The sequence below is a fragment of the Anthonomus grandis genome, chromosome 13 (assembly GCF_022605725.1).
Source record: "Anthonomus grandis grandis chromosome 13, icAntGran1.3, whole genome shotgun sequence".
In the NCBI taxonomy this organism is placed as follows: Eukaryota; Metazoa; Arthropoda; class Insecta; order Coleoptera; family Curculionidae; genus Anthonomus; species Anthonomus grandis.
This window is the reverse complement of record NC_065558.1, coordinates 13,764,404-13,784,478: the sequence shown is the minus strand read 5'-3', so window position 1 is coordinate 13,784,478 and position 20,075 is coordinate 13,764,404. Positions and strand designations below refer to the sequence as shown.

Genomic DNA, 20,075 nt, shown 5'->3' with positions numbered 1-20,075 from the left:
AATGTCTGCCCACTCAGTTTGCAATATTTCCCACAGTTGAGCCTTGTTTGAAATCGAATGGTTTCGAATCTTCCTGTCCAAATGATCCCATAAATTCTGTATGGGATTCAGATCTGGGGACTGTGAAGGCCAATCCATTAAAGCAATGCTCTGTTTATTTAACCAGTTTTTCACAAATTGGGACTTGTGTTTAGGATCGTTGTCTTGCTGAAACAACCATCTCTTAATGGCATTTCCTTCTCAGCATAAGGCAACATGTTGTTCTTCAATATGTCTTTGTATAGAAAACGGTCCATTATTCCATCAATTTTAACCAGGGGGCCAACACCTGATCGGGAGAAACAACCCCACACCATTACGCTTCCACCATCATGTTTTACCGTAGGCATTTGGTATTCATGGTTGTATCTTGTACCTTTTGGTCGCCGGACATAATATAACTAATGTCTCCCGTCATTCCCAAATAATTGAAACTTACTTTCGTCACTAAACACAAACAATACAGTATTCTAATTTTGGTGAGACCAGGTAAGATGATCTCGTGCAAATTTCAAGCGATCCTTTCTATTTTTATTTGATATTAGTGGTTTCTTGACAGAAACTCTTCCAAAAAGCCCCACTTCATTTAGCCTTCTTCTCACCGTGCGAGCAGACACAGAAATCCCCATTTCACTCATTTCTCCAGAAATATCTATAGAAGTTTTCTTTGGGTCGTTCATCGATATTCTTTTCATTACCTTAATAGCCCTTTTGGACAACTTTCTTGGTCTTCCTTGCTTGTGGGCTACCGAAACATTTCCTCTCTCTTCAAATTTTTTTATTATTTTTAAAACAGTGCCTTTTAAAATGTTTAAATTTTTACTTATTTGAATTTGTTTATAACCCTTCTGGTATAGTTCAACTATTTTACTTTTTAAATCACTAGATAAGTATTTACACTTAGGCATGATGCCTGTCTTCACTCAAAAAAAATCGTACCGTTAAACAGCTTGTAGTAAACAATTATTATGATTTTATTAAATGTTTCCATACATTTGGCCACAGAGAAATAGCTCCTCTTTCATCAAAACTAATAAACAACATTCTTTTGCTTTACCTCCATTGGAATTTCTTTATTTGCTGATAAGCTGTTTATTTATATTTTTGAGAGTTTTCGCATTGCGATATTTTCTGCATTTTTTGAAAAAGTTTAAAGTTTCCATACTTTTGGCCACCACTGTATAAGTTGCATCAATTTGTTTAAATGTGTATTTTATTAAAAAAAAAAAAAGAAATGTTGGTAATTAGCTGTTTCTTTTGGTTTGGACCTTCTCTTATACAGTTTTAAATATTTTTTTCCTAGGATTGCTGTGCATATACTAATACACCAAGTAATCTAAATAAATGTTCGTTGGACTAATCTTTTTACTTGCTTTGAAAAAATAAGAAAAACAATAAGTTAACAATAGGCTCTAAAATTTACTTAATATATGCGCTCTCAATAGCCTCTTAAACTGATTAACATTTGTACAAAGTTTTACATCATTTGGTAATTTGTTGAATTCACTTAGTCCTCTATATAAAACATGATTATGCTTTTGGCTGGTACTACATCTATTTACCAAAATAAAATCCTCACAATTTCTGGTTTTATAATTGTGGAAATCACGAAAAATTGTTAATTTATCACAAATATATTTAGGTAAAATGCCTCTTTTTAACTTGAATATAAATAAGTTAACATTAAAAACAATTCTTTGCCGAACGGATAACAAACTTAGAACGTCTAATATAGTCTAATAGTGATAGGTGTGTAGCTGTTATACTTTAGGATCGCTCTCATAGCCCTATTTTGAATTTTCTCGAGTTGCTGTATTTTATACTGTGGTAAGTTATATAGTAGTGTCGAACAAAACTGTATATGAGGAAGCGCAAGGGCACTGCATAGTGAAAGCTTAGTATGCATTGATAGATTTTGACCTATTCTGTTAAAATAAGTCCGACTTTTTTAGAAAAATTTCTCATAATATAATCAGCGTGTGCATGAAAATTCAAATTAGAGTCCAAAATTGTACCCAAGTACTTAATATTGCCCCATCATACACCAATTTTTCTTCATTTATTGTGATACTTATATTATTCATATCTACTGAACTCATTTTAGATTTTTTAGTAAATACGCAAAATTACATGATTGACCCTATCAAATGCCTTGAAGACAGAAGAAGAAGTCAGTATAAATAGTATGTACACTGTGTCCTATTTTGGATTAGATTGCAAGGTATCTGTCATTTTTTAAGATATAGGTTTGCGGTTTTCGCGACCCTATATTGCTTTTTTATTAAACTTTTAAAGCCACCAACAGAAATATTCCAACTACTTTTGTTCCTGAAATACAGGGCAAAGACGAAAATGTTCACTTTCATTTCAACATCTCCATGTTATTATTTCTTAGGCCCTGTTTCGATAGATAAAAAAAAAAGAAAACTGCTTATAATAGATATTTTTACAGAGTCAGTGGCGCATTTAAAAAAATTTTTTAGAGCACTGTTTTTAAGATTGGGCACAAACTTGGTATTTTCTTAAAGAAAGATATTTTTAACATAAACTGAAAATATCACACTTTGGCATAAACTTAAAAAAATTGAAAAATATATCGGTTGTTTCGTTCTCTCTCATTTTGTTTTTTTTTTTGCTAATTTTACTTATTTTTAGTTAACATAAGTTTTTTTTTAAGTTTAATATATTTAATAATAAGTTCACCCGGTATAACACACGCGTTTCTTGGTAAATTGTTTATTTTTAAACTCGACCAATCTTATATTTCCTTACTCTCTTACTCCAATGTCCCTTCCATGAAGTCTTGCTCTTTTATCTTATGGATTACCTTATTACCTTATGGATCCCTCGGGGCGAGAGGAGTGAGCTATTTGACCGAGGTCATCAGCCAAAAACTTAAAATACGGAACATGTATGCGATACCGGAAGGCAGTAGTACTACAGCAATCATTGGATCGGTACTTAAATCTCATCGAGATAATATTATCTTAAATCTCGCGAGATAATACTGACGTGCGTCACGTCTTTGTTGATTTAATGAAAGCTGATTGGGGTGTTCCTTATATCAACATCCTTTACTTCATTTATTACTAGGGTAGTCAAGTCATTTTTTCCTTTCACGCTAAATTGTGTCTGTCCTTGTTTTATTTTTATTTTATTTTGTTCATTACGTAATCACTAAGGGTGTGCGTCAAAAACAGAAGAATCACCTTATTTCAGTGTGTCTGGAGCGTCCCTATTTTTTTTACAGTCTGGCCTTGATAACTTGATAAATCATTGAGATTGAAATAACCTTGATTTAATTAATTAAACATATATTATAAACAGGCCCGAAACATCGGTATTTAACATTAAAAACTTTAATTACAAGAATAAAATTAGAAACTTAATTACAAAAGCCCAAAAAAAAACATAAATCCAATAAAGTTCTTCAAACTGTCGTCCAAAAACATTTTTTCCCAAGTACTTAGTCAAATTATTTAGGAAATCCGCGATAAAAATTTTCAAAATTATATTTTAAAAAAATTATTTTTAATAATGGCCAAAAATCTATTTTTATTCCATAGCCTGTCAATTTCTTGGAAGTCCTTAAAATTGAAATCTGTTAAAATTTATGGTTCTATGGTCTTATGAAGTGTCTCAACAAACTTCTTCTTGTTCCCGTATATTTTTTAAATAACCCTAAATAAGTGATTAAGTAGATTATTTGAGAAATTGCATTCAAAATTTTATTTCAATTGCCATTTGGTGAAACTTTGATAAAAAATATTTTATCCAAAAATCTATTTCTACCTAACAAACTGTAAATTCTAAAAAATTAATAAGGGGTTTATTTACATTATTTTGCGAAAACATGTGGATACACTAAAAATAAGAGAGATTTTGCTACGCCTTTCGCTCTATTTAGTTTAGTGCATCATCAGGGCTTAAAAATACCTACCAACAATTTAAAAAAATATTTTAAGTCCGAACACTGTATTGACTGAAATAGGACTGACGAGGTGTTCTTACTCTTAAACGCCATTTTTTAACTACACTTTTTTTTTAATATGAGATAAAAATTTGTACCTAGTAATCTCCAGAGAATCATTTTAGTCATCAGATTAGACAGTTTTTGAAACCATTAAAAAAGTATCACCGATAACTACTAATTGACATGTATGACATTTGAAGTATCATTTATCGTATATCCCTACCGGCACCCTCTGCTATCTTACGGACGGTAGACATAGCATATTGAAGTTTATTTAGTCTCATTTTGTCTGAAACAGTAAAAAGAAACTTGTTTTTATTTATTTTCCATAACAATGACAACCACCAACCCAAATCTAAATTTCAGTGCCTTGACAAAATTCAAGAGAAGTAGGGTCAGATTTAGTGACGAAGATGACCAAATGCTTCTAATGGACATCCTAGCAAATAATCCCTATGTTAATCCAATAAACTAGAACATCATGCACAATAATTTTTGTCTGACTCTAGAGCTGCAAAATCCTCAATCATATTATAACTTTAGGTACTTTCCAATTTTTAAATAACGCTACCCAATAAAATAATTAGATATAATATTGTAGACCAAATATTAAAATAAAATATCTATACTTTGTTTAATATTAAATAAAAATGAAAACAATGAAAACGAATTTCTTGGAAATAAAGCTTTTTGCTATCGTTAGGTTAACGGTAAACATGTTACCTATTTCGAAAGCACTTTTTGGCGAGCTGTCAAACAGCGGCTAAGATAACGTTTACCTCTATGCTAAGCGTCGAAACATATGCATCTTAGAAAACTGTCTACTGTTTGCAAAAATAGCCTACAGCTAAGTGTTTCTCGGTAGGTCTAATCTACGCGGTCCACAGTCCTGACGGCAACTGGTACCGCGGACGGGTGGATGCTTTCGACGACGAAAAAGCGACGATATTTTACGTTGATTACGGCAATGGAGAAGACGTGCCTCTAAGCCAAATCAGAGCTCTAAAGGCCGACTTTAATGTGCCCCATATGTTATGTTTACAGGTTGGAAACGTAACGCTTTATTTTATAAAATTGATCTTGATTACATTGGTTTTCCAGATAAACATTTTGGACGGATCAGCGCTGTCTTACCTGGAAAAAAATATCTTAGTATATATTTACTTTGGCGAAAGTGGTTGGGAAGGTACCGTGCAAGATTGTGCTCAATATACTCAAGAGGCAGACGTTGCTTGCGTAGCTGAGGAAGCTACATTGGAATCAGCTTGTTTAATGCCTAAAGAAACTGGGGAAGTAATTAACGAAGTTGTTGAACCTGTTGCCGCTGAACCAGAAGTCATACCAGGTAATTTGTTTAATCTTGAAATTAAGTTTTGGTGTATAGAAAAATTATATTTTATAAATAAATAAGTATCTACCCAAGCAACATGGATTGGTAATATATACGTTAATTAAATACATTTTACGTATAAAAATAGTATAACATTTCATTCGTATAAATAATATATGGTTTTCATATTAGTGTTTTTAAGAAACATATAATATATTACATATACGATTTTTCCCAGGTTTTTTTACCATATACGTTTATTATAATTACCATAAATATACGGTTTATAACGTTTATTTGAAACATATTATATTAATTAAGGTTTATATTAATCCGTTTTGGCTCTATACGTTAATTTCAATGATAAATTTTGTGACTGGTTTGACTTTAAAACCTTATTATATGAGCATCGATCAATAGTATATTGTATACCCATTGATACTCCACACTAAAAATTCTTATAACATAATCAGATCTTTCATTTGATCACATTAGTGAGTTCATAATATTTTTAAGCTTTCCTTTGCCATTATAGGATGGTAAATAAAATACTAATGTAGTCCATTAAGGCTCGACCTTTTTAGTTTTAATAAGTGGTGTCTAAAAGGATTAGAATATGCCTGTATTAGACGTACACTGGTGGCCAACTAATTAGAAACGATTTAAAAAAAAATACTTTATTCAATGTTTCAGTTCTTTAAAATAAATTAAAACCAACTTGTTGTAAAATTTTAATTGTTCAGCACAACAGCAATATGTAATTTATTTATAGACATTCCACTAAGAAATTTGTAAGGAATGCAGAATATAAACAAACTTTATAGATAACACAGTTGGCCATCTACTTAGAAACGACGAAAATAAACTTGCGTATAGTTCATTTCAAACCTTTGTACTGGTTACAATTTATGTTTTTTGTATCTACAAGCCTTGTCTTTGTGTCTTCCACAGTTTAAAATGGGTAGAAACAAAAATTGTGATCCGTCAATGCGTAAAATAATTTTTACGCTAAGGGAAAGAGGTTGGAATTACAGTAAAATAGCTGACCACCTAAAATGTTCAAAAAAAATGGTTTTCTATGCACTCAAACACATAAAAGAACATAAAACGTATCAAAATATTCCACGCAAAAGAAGATCTAAAAAAAACCAGCCACTGAACTGATGAAACTATTCGCGGGTGCATGTGAAAAAGGTGTTATGTCTTTTTTTTGTCAAAACTGGTTTATGTCAGAAGCCGAATTTAAAAACCCTCCTTTACGTATGGGAATAACGAACTAAGTCATTACACACGCGTAAGTCCATTATTTTCAATGTGTCTAACGAGATAAGTTACACTTTTATCATGTAAAATGCTCTATGTCAGACATACTACAAATGCATTTTAGTTTTTTTGCAATCACGCGTGAAAAGGGATTTAAGTCAAACATATGTTTTGTTTTTTAAAATTTATTAAATATTGGAGGACGACTTAAATAGTTTTACTTACCTTAAATGCTTTTGTTGGTACATTAGTTAATTAAAATAATATTTCCAATCCTTTGTTTTTTTTTATTGTGTAAAAAGAGTTATGTCAAAATTTTAAGAAATCTAAATGTTGTAAGTCAAAAAAAAATGTAAATACTATTTTATACCAAACACTAGAAAAGTTTAATTACTTTACAATAAAAATGCTCCTTTTATTCTACTTAATTCTAAGCAAAAAAAAAATATATGTTTAAAATTGTAGTCACAGCCCAAAATAACACTTCAAGTGCGAATTACTCAAATTCGCTATTTTTGACATACAACTTTTTTCCCAGGCACCCGAGTATTGTTCGAATGGCTAAAATGATTCCATTTTTAACCTCCAACCAGATTAAAGAAGAACTTTCTCCAGCTATCGCGATCTCATCACGAACTATAAGACGACGACTTAATGAGGCCAACCTATTTGGACGAGTATCCCGCAAGAAACCACTGCTAAAGAAGAAAAATCGCCAGGCTAGATTAAAATTTGCTAAGGACCATATTAACTGGACTATAAAAGAGTAAAAAAAAGTACTATGGTCTGATGAGACAAAAATAAATGGCATTGGTAGTGATGGTAGAATATTTGTGAGAAGACCAAGGGGTGCGGAAAATAATTCGAAGTATACAACCAGCACAGTCAAACATGGAGGTGGAAATATAAAATTATGGGGACGTTTTTCGTGGCGTGGTGTTGGTCCATTAGTGAAAATTGACGGTATTCTTGACCAAGAAAAATATAAAGATATTATGGAGAACCACATGTTGCCGTTTGCTGATGAAACTTTGCCGGTGTCTTGGGTTTTGCAACAAGACAATGATCCCAAGCACACGGCTAAGTCTGTAAAAAAATGGTTTGACGATAACCATGTTGATGTACTTGATTGGCCCTCATGTAGTCCGGATCTCAATCCCATTGAGAATCTTCGGAGAGACCTGAAAAAACTTTTAGAACATAAAAATATTAAAAACCTTAAAGATCTGGCGGAAGAAGCAGAAGAAGCAGAAGCGTGGAAATCGATACCACTAGCGAGATGTCAACATCTGGTGGAGTCAATGCCCAGGAGATGTAGAGCTGTCATTGAAAATAAGGGATTTGCTACAAAGTATTGATTTATTTAGGGTTTAGAGTTCTTATTTTGTTTTTTTAAATTGATAATTTTTTGGTTTCTAATTAATTGTCCAATTCAATATTTGTATAAAAATTTAACTTTTTTTAAAAGTATATATGCGAAGACAAATCCACTAAATTTATGGTAATATTAAAGGTAAATGTTAGTTACGACAATGGGCGAGAAATTTAAGAATAAACAATCTTATTTACAAAAGATTTATGATTTTTATTAATTTATTCACACTGTTTCTAATTAGTTGGCCACCACTGTATATTTGACACTGGAAAATATTGTCACATGATCTGGTCTAACCAATCAGCTTACTCTTGTTTGCAACAGGATAGGACAGGTAGTTATATTTATAAAAGAGACGCCACGCCATGTGGATGTTTATCAATATAGTTCACTCAAAGATATACTGTTGACTCCTACTACCACAAATCAATTAGACCATTAAGTCCCATTGTGCAAGGTCCAACGTTTTTAAGAGGTGATAAAGGGAACAGGGTCGGCTTGAAAATGATTCTAAATGAAACTTATTAATTAAATAGAAAGTAGAATAATTATAATTTTATTAGAAAATAAAAGAATTATAATTTTATTAGAAAATATTAATAAGGAATATTATAAAATGCACAAATTTATGTATTAATATTTTAATAGTATTACTTATTTTCTTCTCCAAGGTAAGGTAAAACTAGTGAAACAAGATAGTTAAATAATATTTATTTATAAAAGTATATAAGCGTAAATAAAATTAGTAATAAAATAGGAGCATATTATAGAATACAAAATTCTTAAAAATTCAAACACTGTTTAATAACTTATTCTGCCTTACTCTAAATTTAATTCTGTTTCACTGTCACTATCATTGTCTAAACTTATTATTAAGGGCTGAACATTGGCATTTATAGACGGGTAAGAATTTTCTACTTTTAAAACATGTTCTATGGCGTTTTCTAACTATCGCTTGTAATATTATTTACTACAATCTTTATTAGTTCTACTATAAATGCATTTAATGTTGGGAAGCATTATTTCACCGAATATTTGGTTTTACTTGATGCTATATGAGTTCAAGCGGATTAAAAACAATAATATGGAGGTAGACGCAATACTGTATGCCTATTTTCCATTGCGAGTTTATCACACACATACTCTTTATTTATTTCAAAAGCTGTTAGTACTTCTAAAATCTTGTTTTTTGTACGTCTCTTCAAAATATATGTTATTGTCTATCATAAAATTTTGAATTTTTGCTTTAGTACTATTAGAACAAGATAACTTGACGACTATTAACTAGCATTATTCATCACAATAACACAATTTTTTGGAATATTTTTAAGAAGCCGATATTCAAACCAATTTTGAAACTTGTGAGCCACTGTCTTGGTGGTAATCCAGGGAAGGATGTGCAATATTTTTAGCTGAAAGTAGTAGACAGTTTGGAACGAAGCCACTTTCTGAGCCTGCATGTATTATTGTTTTCCTCTTCGCTTTAATTGAGGGTGCGTTGGTGTTACATTTTTTTGAGGAGTCACTTCATGCTTTTTGTGCAGTATCATGAGTGTCGAACCAAGTTTCGTCAAGGTAAATTATTTGTCGATTGTCATCCCTATAATGTCTTATAGCCGTTAAATATTTATCACGCCATTCCCGCAATCGTTGAGACTCTATTATTGTTTAGCGTTTATTAGTCGTCTTACTTAAAACCCATTTTAAGCAAAATGTTTCTTAAGCTAGATATGCTACATATACATTTTTTCATCTTTGATTAGTCTTTTTCTTAGGATAACCACAGTAGGTATTGATTGTTCTTCATATATCTGATAAACTTTTCTTCTTAATGGATCAAAATCATTCTCATCCACATATTTTAAGGAGCCGGAGTCGCTTTGTTTTCTTCTAGAAATATGGGAATACCCGATATATCCTTAACTCTAGACAAAGATGGTTTTGTCAAAGAACACGTCTTGGCTGCAACCTCGTTAGAGTTAAAATCTCTTTTTTATTATTTCTTTAGCATCGGAATTTAAATGCCTTCTTCTAGAAGGTGTTTTTTAGATACGGTATTATTACTCTGTCCTAATATTCGTTAAGAACTAACTTAATTACGAACTAAGTCATTTTTCCTTCGTCAATGTGGTCTTAGAATTGGTTACCTTGTTTTTACTAGCAATTGAGAGTAAGCGTTAAATAACAAATCTTTATTTATTTTTAAATGAATTTAAAATATGCATGTTATGTATGCATGTATGTTTATTATGTGCAAGAGGCTCGGAAAATTATTTTGAATGTTTGGTTTGTTTGTAGTATTCTGTATAGTATCTAGATCCTTAACGTAAATATGTGTAATAACGTAAATAGACTTACTAATGGGATTTCAAAATTTGTAAAAGATACAGTGTCAATCGATTAGCTTCTCTCAATGTTGCAGAATTTTGTTTTATTCTCCATAAAACTCTTGTGGGGTTCTTTGGACATAGAAAATATGTCTCCTTTAAAAAAAAAATAAATGTTCTATTTATTTTTATAAACAAAAGTTTTTATTTTTTAAATTTTAGCAATTTTTAATTTTATTTATCAAAATAATAAATACACCCTCTAAAAAGTGTGTCTAGAGTTCTAGATCAATGATTAAAATAGAATTATTTTGCGAAATTGGGGGCCACTATTAAAATGATTTAAAAAAATTTCAAACTCTTTGTAGTTCTTGAAAAATTGGGTAAAAAATAACAACACTACATTTTTGATATCGTTTCAAATTTTCCAAAAACCATCAAAACTTTTGACATTTATTATTTATTCAATCAATTCATAAATCATTCTCTCTTATATTGATGAAATAATAATATATATATATATATATATATATATATATATATATATATATATATATTTAAAATTCTGGTCACCAATATAGTTACAATTTATATAGAAGAGTAAAATTTATAATTTTTTTTTGATATACATATTAGTTTATAAATAACATAACATTTAATACATGTTTCATACATATGTATAAATATGTTTATAAAGGGATTATAAAATACGTTTATAAAGGGAATATAAAAACCTGTATATATACGTTGAAGTTGCAGACATTTTAAAGTTTATAAAGCGTTTTACGTATATGTCAACGCGACGCATAGTACTACATCATTTTTAACGTGTATTGCGCGACTCAGTGTTGCTTGGGTAGTTAAGATTTTATTTGATCGAAATTTGGGAACGTCTTTCACCTTCTCTTTCGACTTAAAGAACCTGTAATCCCATCGAAAGGCACCGCAATTTATGTGAGTCATGTGGACAGTCCGACGGAGTTCTATATTCAATTAGCAGAATCAACGGTTGCACTGAACGACTTGCAACAGAATTTACAAGAAATCGCTGAAGAGTTATCGGTTTTAGAGAATATAACCGTGGGGGTCTTGTGTGCTGCTCAATTTAGTGTCGATCAGCAGTGGTACAGGTGAGCATTTTTATTATTTTTTTCATCTAAAGGGTTTTTAATTTATCTTCTATTTTTATGAGTTTTTTTTTTAATTAAATCGTTTTGACTTGCCACAGGATCTTTATTTAACTAATTATGTTTACAGGTTATTTTAAATAGATGGCCAACCAGGCCTTCCAAGTATATGAATAAAAATGTAAAGTCCAGTTGTGATAGAGTGTTTCCTTCGAAATTAAAAACATAATTTTTTTTAAACACGCATTTAGAAGTGGAGTATAATTGTTTTTATAAATTTTCTATCGAAATATGTAAAATTATACCGGGGTTTCCATTTAAAATTTAAAAACGAAATCACTTTCGTCTTAAATCGGAGATGACAGAAAACAAGTGCATATGTCCCAAAAAATAAACATTTATGCAACATACCAAAGTTCATTCACATAAGAGTGTCATTCATAAAAACCAAATTGAGTCAAACTTTTAAAACTTAGTTATTTAGTTATGTAACTACCTCCAAAGATTGAATATCAATGTGTTAGATTTGCATGGCATATGAAAATGTTATTAATTTAGACGTTTAAAGTTTTTTTTTTAATATTCTGAAGAAGTAGTCCATACTTGCAGTGGAGTTGTAAGTTAAGACAAAATGAAAAACATACAGTCTCTCTCGCCTCGTTTATTCTGAATATAGTTCTGTATTCCTTTTGTGAAAGAACAGGAACTAGTTCAAAATGCCAACATGTTGCGGACACAATAGTGTTCATCATAAGGGAGACCCTAAAAGAAATTGATCGTGAAAAAGGAAACAAAAAGGCAGAAAAGATCTCATTCACCAATCAGCGCACCAATCCATCAGTCCTTAAAGATGCAATCTATGAAACTTCTTTACGACCAAATTAATTTTCTCATTCTACATAAAAGTCCTGCTCAGTAGTAAAAGTTCTGTCAAAAGTCACCATTTTGGCGTCTAAGTTCATCTTTGTCAATATCAGAAAACTATTAAATGATCTATTCTCTCATATTTTTAAACACCCAATTTTGGTTTATTTTTTTTAATTTACTGGACTTCCAAAATGTTAACCTGATGTACCATCGTGCCGAAAAAAAACTGGGACATTAAATTTTAGGTAGGGAATTGTCTCCTAGTCTATTATAGTAAATCGCATTCCTTGGGTATGGTATGCATATTTACGCATTATGAATTTTTGGAGTCTTAATAATTACATATTTAAATAATAATATTGAAACAAAACATTTTTATTTTTCGATATTTATTTTTATTTGGAACACATTTTATAAATAATCCAAAACTAACTAATATCTTTTTTGATAATATGGAATAAAAAATTATTAATACTTAGTAAGCGCACCATCGTTATCAATTACAGCTTGCAAACGTCGTGGCATACTTAAAATTAAGTTTCTGGTATATTCTTCGGTTATTTGGTCCCATGCGTCATCTATCTTTAGGCGTAATTCATTCTGATTTCTAGGCCTAAAGGTATCTTTATACATATATTTTGCCATTTTACCCCAAACGTTTTCAATTGGGTTGATATCAGGGCTTTTCAAGGGCCAGCGTAAAACTTAAATTCGTCTTTCGTCTAGATAGTTTTGAACTATACGCTATATCATGTTCGAAGATAACATCTTGCAAATAGACTACACCAACCGACGGCATCATAACATTGTTCAGGATATTGCAATATCCTAAGGCATTAAGCCTTCCCTGCACTATTTGATAAACGCCTGGCCCTCTAAAACTAATCCAGGAAACGTTTATACTAAAACGTCCACTTTGATTAGTCTTATGTGTATATCTTTCATCACATCTGGTATTAGAAGGCCTGTAAACGCGGATTTTGCCATTATTGCACAATTGAAAGGTTTTTTCATCCGAAAATATTACGTATACGTTGTTTTGGTGTGCATATTGATGGGCAATTCTAATCTTCCCTATTTGATTGCTTCAGTCAAAAATATTTTATTTGTTGCACAGCAACTTTTAATTTTCGAATTTCTTATCCTACTACGAGCTGTATTAGCAGAACCTGGAAAATTCGTGTCTTCTTTCGCCTTTATTGCTGTTTCAAACGAATTGTTTCTTAGAAAGCCAACTAACTCTCTATCTTGAATGTCGTTCGAAATTTTTGGTCGACCAGAACCTGGATTTCTTACAATAGCTCTATATTCTGCAGTTTTGCCTTAGCTAAGGAAACGGTATTTTTACTAATGTAATGTGATGTAATGACTTTTACCATTTCTTCTGCGATTCTTCTTATAGGAACTCCATCTATCAGACGAGTGTATATTATCGCTTTTTTGTTGAGGAGATAATGCAGGCATTTTGAACATCAAGAACAATTTTGTTGACGCGGCTGTCACAAAATTAAATTAACTTTGACATCAAAATATATTATTCTAATAGACCAAGAGATTTAGGAGATTTTGTTATCCCAGTTTTTTTTCGGCACGATAGTACATGAAAAAGAGATAAATCTTTTCTCATAAATACAATATTAAGATGGTGGCCTGACTTTGCGACTATTATGATTTAACTGTTTTAACGCCGTAAATTGTCTACATAGGTCTTTCTATTATGTCATGATTTTATTCGTTGATTTTAACCCAATTTAAATAACAATTTTCTCCCAAGACTAATACAAGCGCTGGTGAATGAATGTGTCAGATTTCTCTTTCTATGTCACTCGAACATACTGATATCACTTTGTGATAACTTTTGACATAAACTCAAACCCTGATAAGTACGATGTATTAATTTTCAGATCCTTTCTGTGTTGCCCTTGTCTCCTTTTTCGTTCACTATCAATTCCCTTTAGTGACCCCCTAATGATTGACACTGCTATATCCCAAACCTGTTAGGATTTTTAAATTAGTTCCTGTTCTTTCACAAAAAAGATTGAGGGATCTATATTTAGAATAAACATAGACATGGATGGAGACTGCATGTTTCTCATAGTTTTTAATTATATGTCGTTCTGTTTGAGATGCACGCATTTTTTTCATCTAAAAACCCAAAATTATTACAGCAAAACAGATTATAAATTCGTAATAATTTTTTTACTTGTTTAAAATGTTAAACAATAACGGAGATTAACAAGGGGGATTCCAAAATCCAAAATTTTAAAAATCACTTTGTAGATTCAAGTAGATTAAAAAAAAAAATAAAAAAAAATTGTCAAATTTTTGACAATTGCATATTTCGTTTTATAAAAAAGTAGCACAGTAATGCGAAAACCGCATGGCTCTATCTTCTATAACGACCGAGATAACCAACAAAAGTGTCCAAATTTGGACACCCTGTACTGATACCCTCTCAAAAGCCAAATTGATTATTTGATAAAACTCGCAAGTGAATTCAAAAGAGTTTTTAAACAATCTTTAGTGCATTTTTCTAAAAGTTTAAAAAAATTATTTATTAGGCTGATTGAGCGATAATTCTCAACTTTTGCAGTGGGACCTTTCTTATGTATTGGCGTGACAATCGACTGTTTGAAATATTTTGTAAAATTAAGGTTTACAATATGGCTCAAAGGCATTGCTAGTTATTTGTCTTATGGCTTGGGTTGGAATTTGATCTATTCTTGATGCAGCACTACACTTTAGTGTCGAAATATGTTTAATTATTTCATTTGTGTTTACCAGGTGTTAAAAATATTGAATTATTTAATGGTTCTAGGATGTCAATGAACAACAGTCGTAGAACAACAGTGTCTTTTTTAGAGGGCTTTATCTTTTCTTTCATTTTATTTCCAATATTTATGAAGTAATTATTGCAATTGTTGGTCATATCTTTCTCTGATGTTAATTTCTTGCCATTGGTATTTACTATGCTTGCCTTAATCTTCCTGTCTGCCTTCGCGTTTGCCACATCCTTTGTGATTTGATAGATTTTTTTATATTTTTACTATTTTGCGGACTTTGGTTCTTATAATATTCAAAATTTGGTTTTTTTTATTAAATCATTCAAGTACAGTATTGGCCATAAAAGTTGGAACTTTTAAAAATTTAAAATTTTTCCAATGTTTTAAATTTTATTTTATTTTTGTACATCCAATCAATAAACATATTTATAAGTAAACAAAAAAGCATACCAGAATTTCAACCTTATCTTGTTTCAGACAATAAGAAATACTTTAAATTTTTGTGTTGGACAAAATGCTTGGAACTTTTTATAAAAGATGTATTTTACAGGCAGTCTTTGACATACCAGTGTGCAAGTGGGTTCTTTTTATTTATTTTATTTTGTGTTATCATGGAAAAAGGCAAGGCCTATTCCACCGACATTCGCTTAAGAATTTAAGATTTTTACAATCAGGGTGTTAGGCAGCGTAATATTGCTCAAAGACCAAACGTTCCTAAGAACACCGTGTCACGGATAATTAAGAAATATTGTATATTTGGAAATGTGGACCATGTAAAAGTACTGGAAGACCTTAAGCCACGACTGCCTGTGTAGATAGGCGAATTTTAAATATTTCCCAGAATGACCCATTTTTGTCATCCTCCAAAATTTTACAAAAATTAAATGAAGGTGAGCCTTCCATTATCTCTGCAAGAACGGTAAGAAGGAGATTGGGTTCTGGTAGACTTAACAGCTACAGACCTGCTAAAAACCTTTGCTGCGGAAGAAAAATGTCAAGTTACGTCTACAATTTGCAATGGATCATCTTAACTGGACTGTACAAGATTGGAAAAAAGTGCTATTCAGTGACGAATCTAAGTTCAATCTGTTTTCCAGTGATGGAATACTTCATGTAAGACGACCGAAAGGTGAAAGACTCAAGAAAAAGTTTATCCGACCTACGGTTAAACATGGAGGTGGTAATGTGATAGTATGGGGATGCTTTTCTTGGTATGGTACTGGGCCAATACATAAAATTGTGGGGAAAATGGATGCATTTATGTATCGGGATATTTTTCGAAATATAATGGAGCCTTACACATTTGAGTCTATGCCAGTAAATTTTGTATTCCAGCATGATAACGATCCAAAACATTCGTCAAAATTGGTAAAAGAATGTTTGGACCAAGAAAAGATCACAGTTTTAAAGTGGCCGGCCCAGAGTCCAGACTTAAACCCGATTGAAAATTTATGGGAACATCTGGATCGCAAAATTCGGGCATCTGGAACAGTCAAAAATGCTGATGAACTATTTCATAAGCTTGTTGAAGCCTGGACTCACATTGACAGACAAATAATTGAAAATTTGATTGAATCAACGCCCAGAAGAATGCATGCAGTAATTAATGCTAAGGGTTACCATACCAAATATTAATTATAATATTATGGTTTCAATAAGTTATGTTTTATGTCGTTTTTGAATAAAAATCATTTAGTTCCAAGTATTTTGTCCAGCTTTTTTAAATTTTTTATTCTGAACTGCTACTGGTGCTGAATTTTTTTCAACCTTTAAATTAATTAACACTAGTTTTTCGTGTACAACAACTTTATAAAAAAAAATAAAATGCTAATTAAAAGGCACACAAAACATAATAACTTTTCAAAAGTTCCAACTATTATGGCCAATACTGTAATTTCTAAACTTTAAAGTTTTTAGCCAATTTCGTTTTTAGTTTGTCCCTCTTACAGATTGCAATTATTAGCTCAATAGATATCCATTCTTTTATCTTTCTTGCCTTATGTTTGTTAGGTCTTTCAATTTTACACGAGTTCAGAATATCTATAAACTTTGTGGTGAATTTGTGAGTCGCCAGGTCTACATCTCTTGTTTCCATGGTGTCAGCCCAATCTTACTAAATTACGGAATTTGTCATAATCTATTATTTGATACGTATTTTTTGTGTTTTGCGAATTAGCCTTAATTATTAATAATAATAATAATAATAATAATAAAGGTCTTTTTATTTAGGAAAAAAAAATACAATAATTACAAGGTTAATAGTTTAAAGGCGAGATTCAGCGCACAAAGATTCAGATATCTAAATGCCTGTTCTTCCATCTAACCTAATTATCTATACTATACTAAGTTTCAAAATAGGAATAATATAAACGCTATAATTTATAAAGAGTACATCAACTAGCAAAAAAACAAAATGTGACAGCATATATGCCTACACAAGGAAAAAGAAACAAATTCAACCCCACAAACAAAACACATCACAAAGCAAAAGATACAGTCTTCTGTTATATGTATGTATGTCATAATATATAGTCTATTGCATTAATTGTTTTTGTTATCATCATCGGAATAGAGAAAAGAAAGTACAAAATAAAAAAAAAAAGAAACGAACGAAACAACCACTAAATTATGCTTTATTGTTCCTGCAGTAATTTCTTAAAAATGTATTTTTTTAAAGAATATAAGCTAAAAATGTTTTCGGTATTAGTTTGGCAGCTATTTATAATTTTTGAAATTTGATAAGAAAATGATCTTTTGTAAGTTTCAGTTGAGTGAATTGGGACTCAATTTGTAGCATGATCAGAGAGTGATCTGTTATGTGTGTATTTAGGATAAATAACTCAGCTGATCACCCTCACATTTTGCAGAAAAAAATTATTGCAGATTTCGGTTTCATTTGTCACTCTAGTTGGGAATACCATTAAATTGTTATTCAAACGAATTTAGTGATGATATATGTCTTATCCCTTTTGTTAAGTTTGGGTTAATGTCCCCAGTAAAAATGTCACCATATTCTCCTACATTCGTTACAAAAAGTTTTCTAACTCGTCAATAAAAGAATTTATTGGAATTGGAGGCGGTTTATACGCCGAAGTGAGACCAGAAATAATACGATCAATGGAAAAAACAAATCGGCTAAGGGTTGCTCCAGAAATTGGCAGTTTATGTGTTAAAAAAGTGAAAATGTCAATATTACCCCTTATATATACTACAACACCTTTATTTTTATAATAATTTCCTTCATTGTAAAATAGGTTGTAACCAGGATTATGATAGCCATCGGTATCTTTAATATTAAACGTTTCTGTAAGAACCAAAATATCACAATATTAAAGATCCAAATTTTCTATAAACAAAATTATTTAACTATAATATTTCAAAATTAATTATTAATTATTTAATTGCCTTTGAAATTAAATAATTAATAATTAATTTTAAATATTCCTTTTTAGAGCCGAAGTCTTAGACGCAGACGAAGACATCACTACCGTCCGGTTCGTAGATTACGGCAATACGGACGTTATAAATAACAAAACCGCCCAAATTAAAACACTGCCGACAAACTTATTATCCTTGGCGGTTTACGCTACTAGATGCAGCCTCAAATTAAAAGCGTTAGAAGACGAGTGGAGTCAAGAGGCAATCGAATCCTTCCAGGTATTGCTGGGTAACCAGGAAAATCTGAGTGCTGAATTCATTATTCAAGACGAAAAGACGAATATTGTAGAGTTGTATTCGAATGGGGTGAACGTTAAGGAGGGTTTGTTGGCTCAAAACTTGGCGGTAAGTAAAATTTATGTTAAAACCAATTTATAGGTGAGCGTTTATTTATCTTGTATCAAACCTAAAAGTTTTTATAAGTTTGAAATCCTAATTTGAAATACGGTTCAAGAGATAACAACATTTCCAAAATAGAATTTGAGCAAGTGTAAATACAAGAGTTTATTATAAATATAGAGTTCTATTTAAAAAAATAAAGATTATGTTACTAGATGGTCTCTAATGACTATATACATGGTGTCCAATTTTAATCTATTATTTCAGTTGATACAAAAGCAAGTTTTAGACAAAAACGTTCGTCTAATCCCACCGACCATAAAACTGGTTTTTAAACTTTAGATAATTTCTTGTATGGAAAACAATATTTTTTGAATGAAGTAAAATGCTTTAGACAAAAGTTCTCTGGGATATATCTAAATTTACCGAAAAACTGTGACCTTGAAGACGAAGTTTATTTTAAATTTGAATATTACCCATATGATCTTTATACAAGTTTTTTGTAAAAATTTGCGTACCTTAAAATAATGCTTTCAATTTTATTTTTATTATTTTAAGTCCTTTAAAAACTAACATATTAGCACAAAATTTGGTGCTAGGGGGTTTTTGTGGGCGATAAATTTGAATTCAATTATCATTTTTGTGTACATTCTAGAGGGTGCTGTCAGCGACATAGTGAGGTAATAAAACATGCACAATTTTTTTCTGCGTCAGTGTATTTAAGTTTGTCAGTCTAAAAAGTTATATTAGTCTTAAAAGGTATACTTTTGTCGAGTCGCTCAGAGCGACCCCTTTCGAGATAAATAAATCTGCAATTTTTAATGCGGCTTATTTAAAAAGTTCGCTACCTCTCGATCTACAGAAGAGTCTTAAATTCACTTGTTGCTCCAACAACCAGCAAACTGCCGACCTATTTTTCCTAAATAAGATTTTGTTCAGTAACAAAGCGACTTTTACTATAAGAGGAATTTTCTATTTCAGAAATAAACATGCTTGGAATAATGAAAACCCTCATTTGAAAACAGAAGGCCACTTCCGGCACGAATTCAAAATAAATGTTTAGTGTCATATTATTGATAATTACTTTCTGTGACCAACAGAGTTACCACTGAATTTAAACGGCGAACTCTATTTAGATTTTTTAAATCGAAATAAGCTGATCGATATTTTGGAAGAACTCCAATTGCAATTGCGGAGACCCATAATTTTCCTGC

The 20,075-nt window shown here is 31.0% G+C and overlaps 1 protein-coding gene across 2 annotated transcripts in view; it reads left to right on the top strand.

The window, feature by feature from the left end:
• The window catches only part of LOC126743598 (maternal protein tudor-like), a 99,133-nt gene that overhangs the window by 59,083 nt on the left and 19,975 nt on the right, over positions 1 to 20,075 (top strand). For both annotated transcript variants that reach the window (XM_050450765.1, XM_050450764.1), the window contains 4 exons: positions 4,878 to 5,056; positions 5,114 to 5,357; positions 11,227 to 11,437; positions 18,537 to 18,867. In XM_050450765.1, the coding sequence (XP_050306722.1) occupies positions 4,878 to 5,056; positions 5,114 to 5,357; positions 11,227 to 11,437; positions 18,537 to 18,867 (965 nt within the window). The remainder of the gene's footprint in view (positions 1 to 4,877; positions 5,057 to 5,113; positions 5,358 to 11,226; positions 11,438 to 18,536; positions 18,868 to 20,075) is intronic.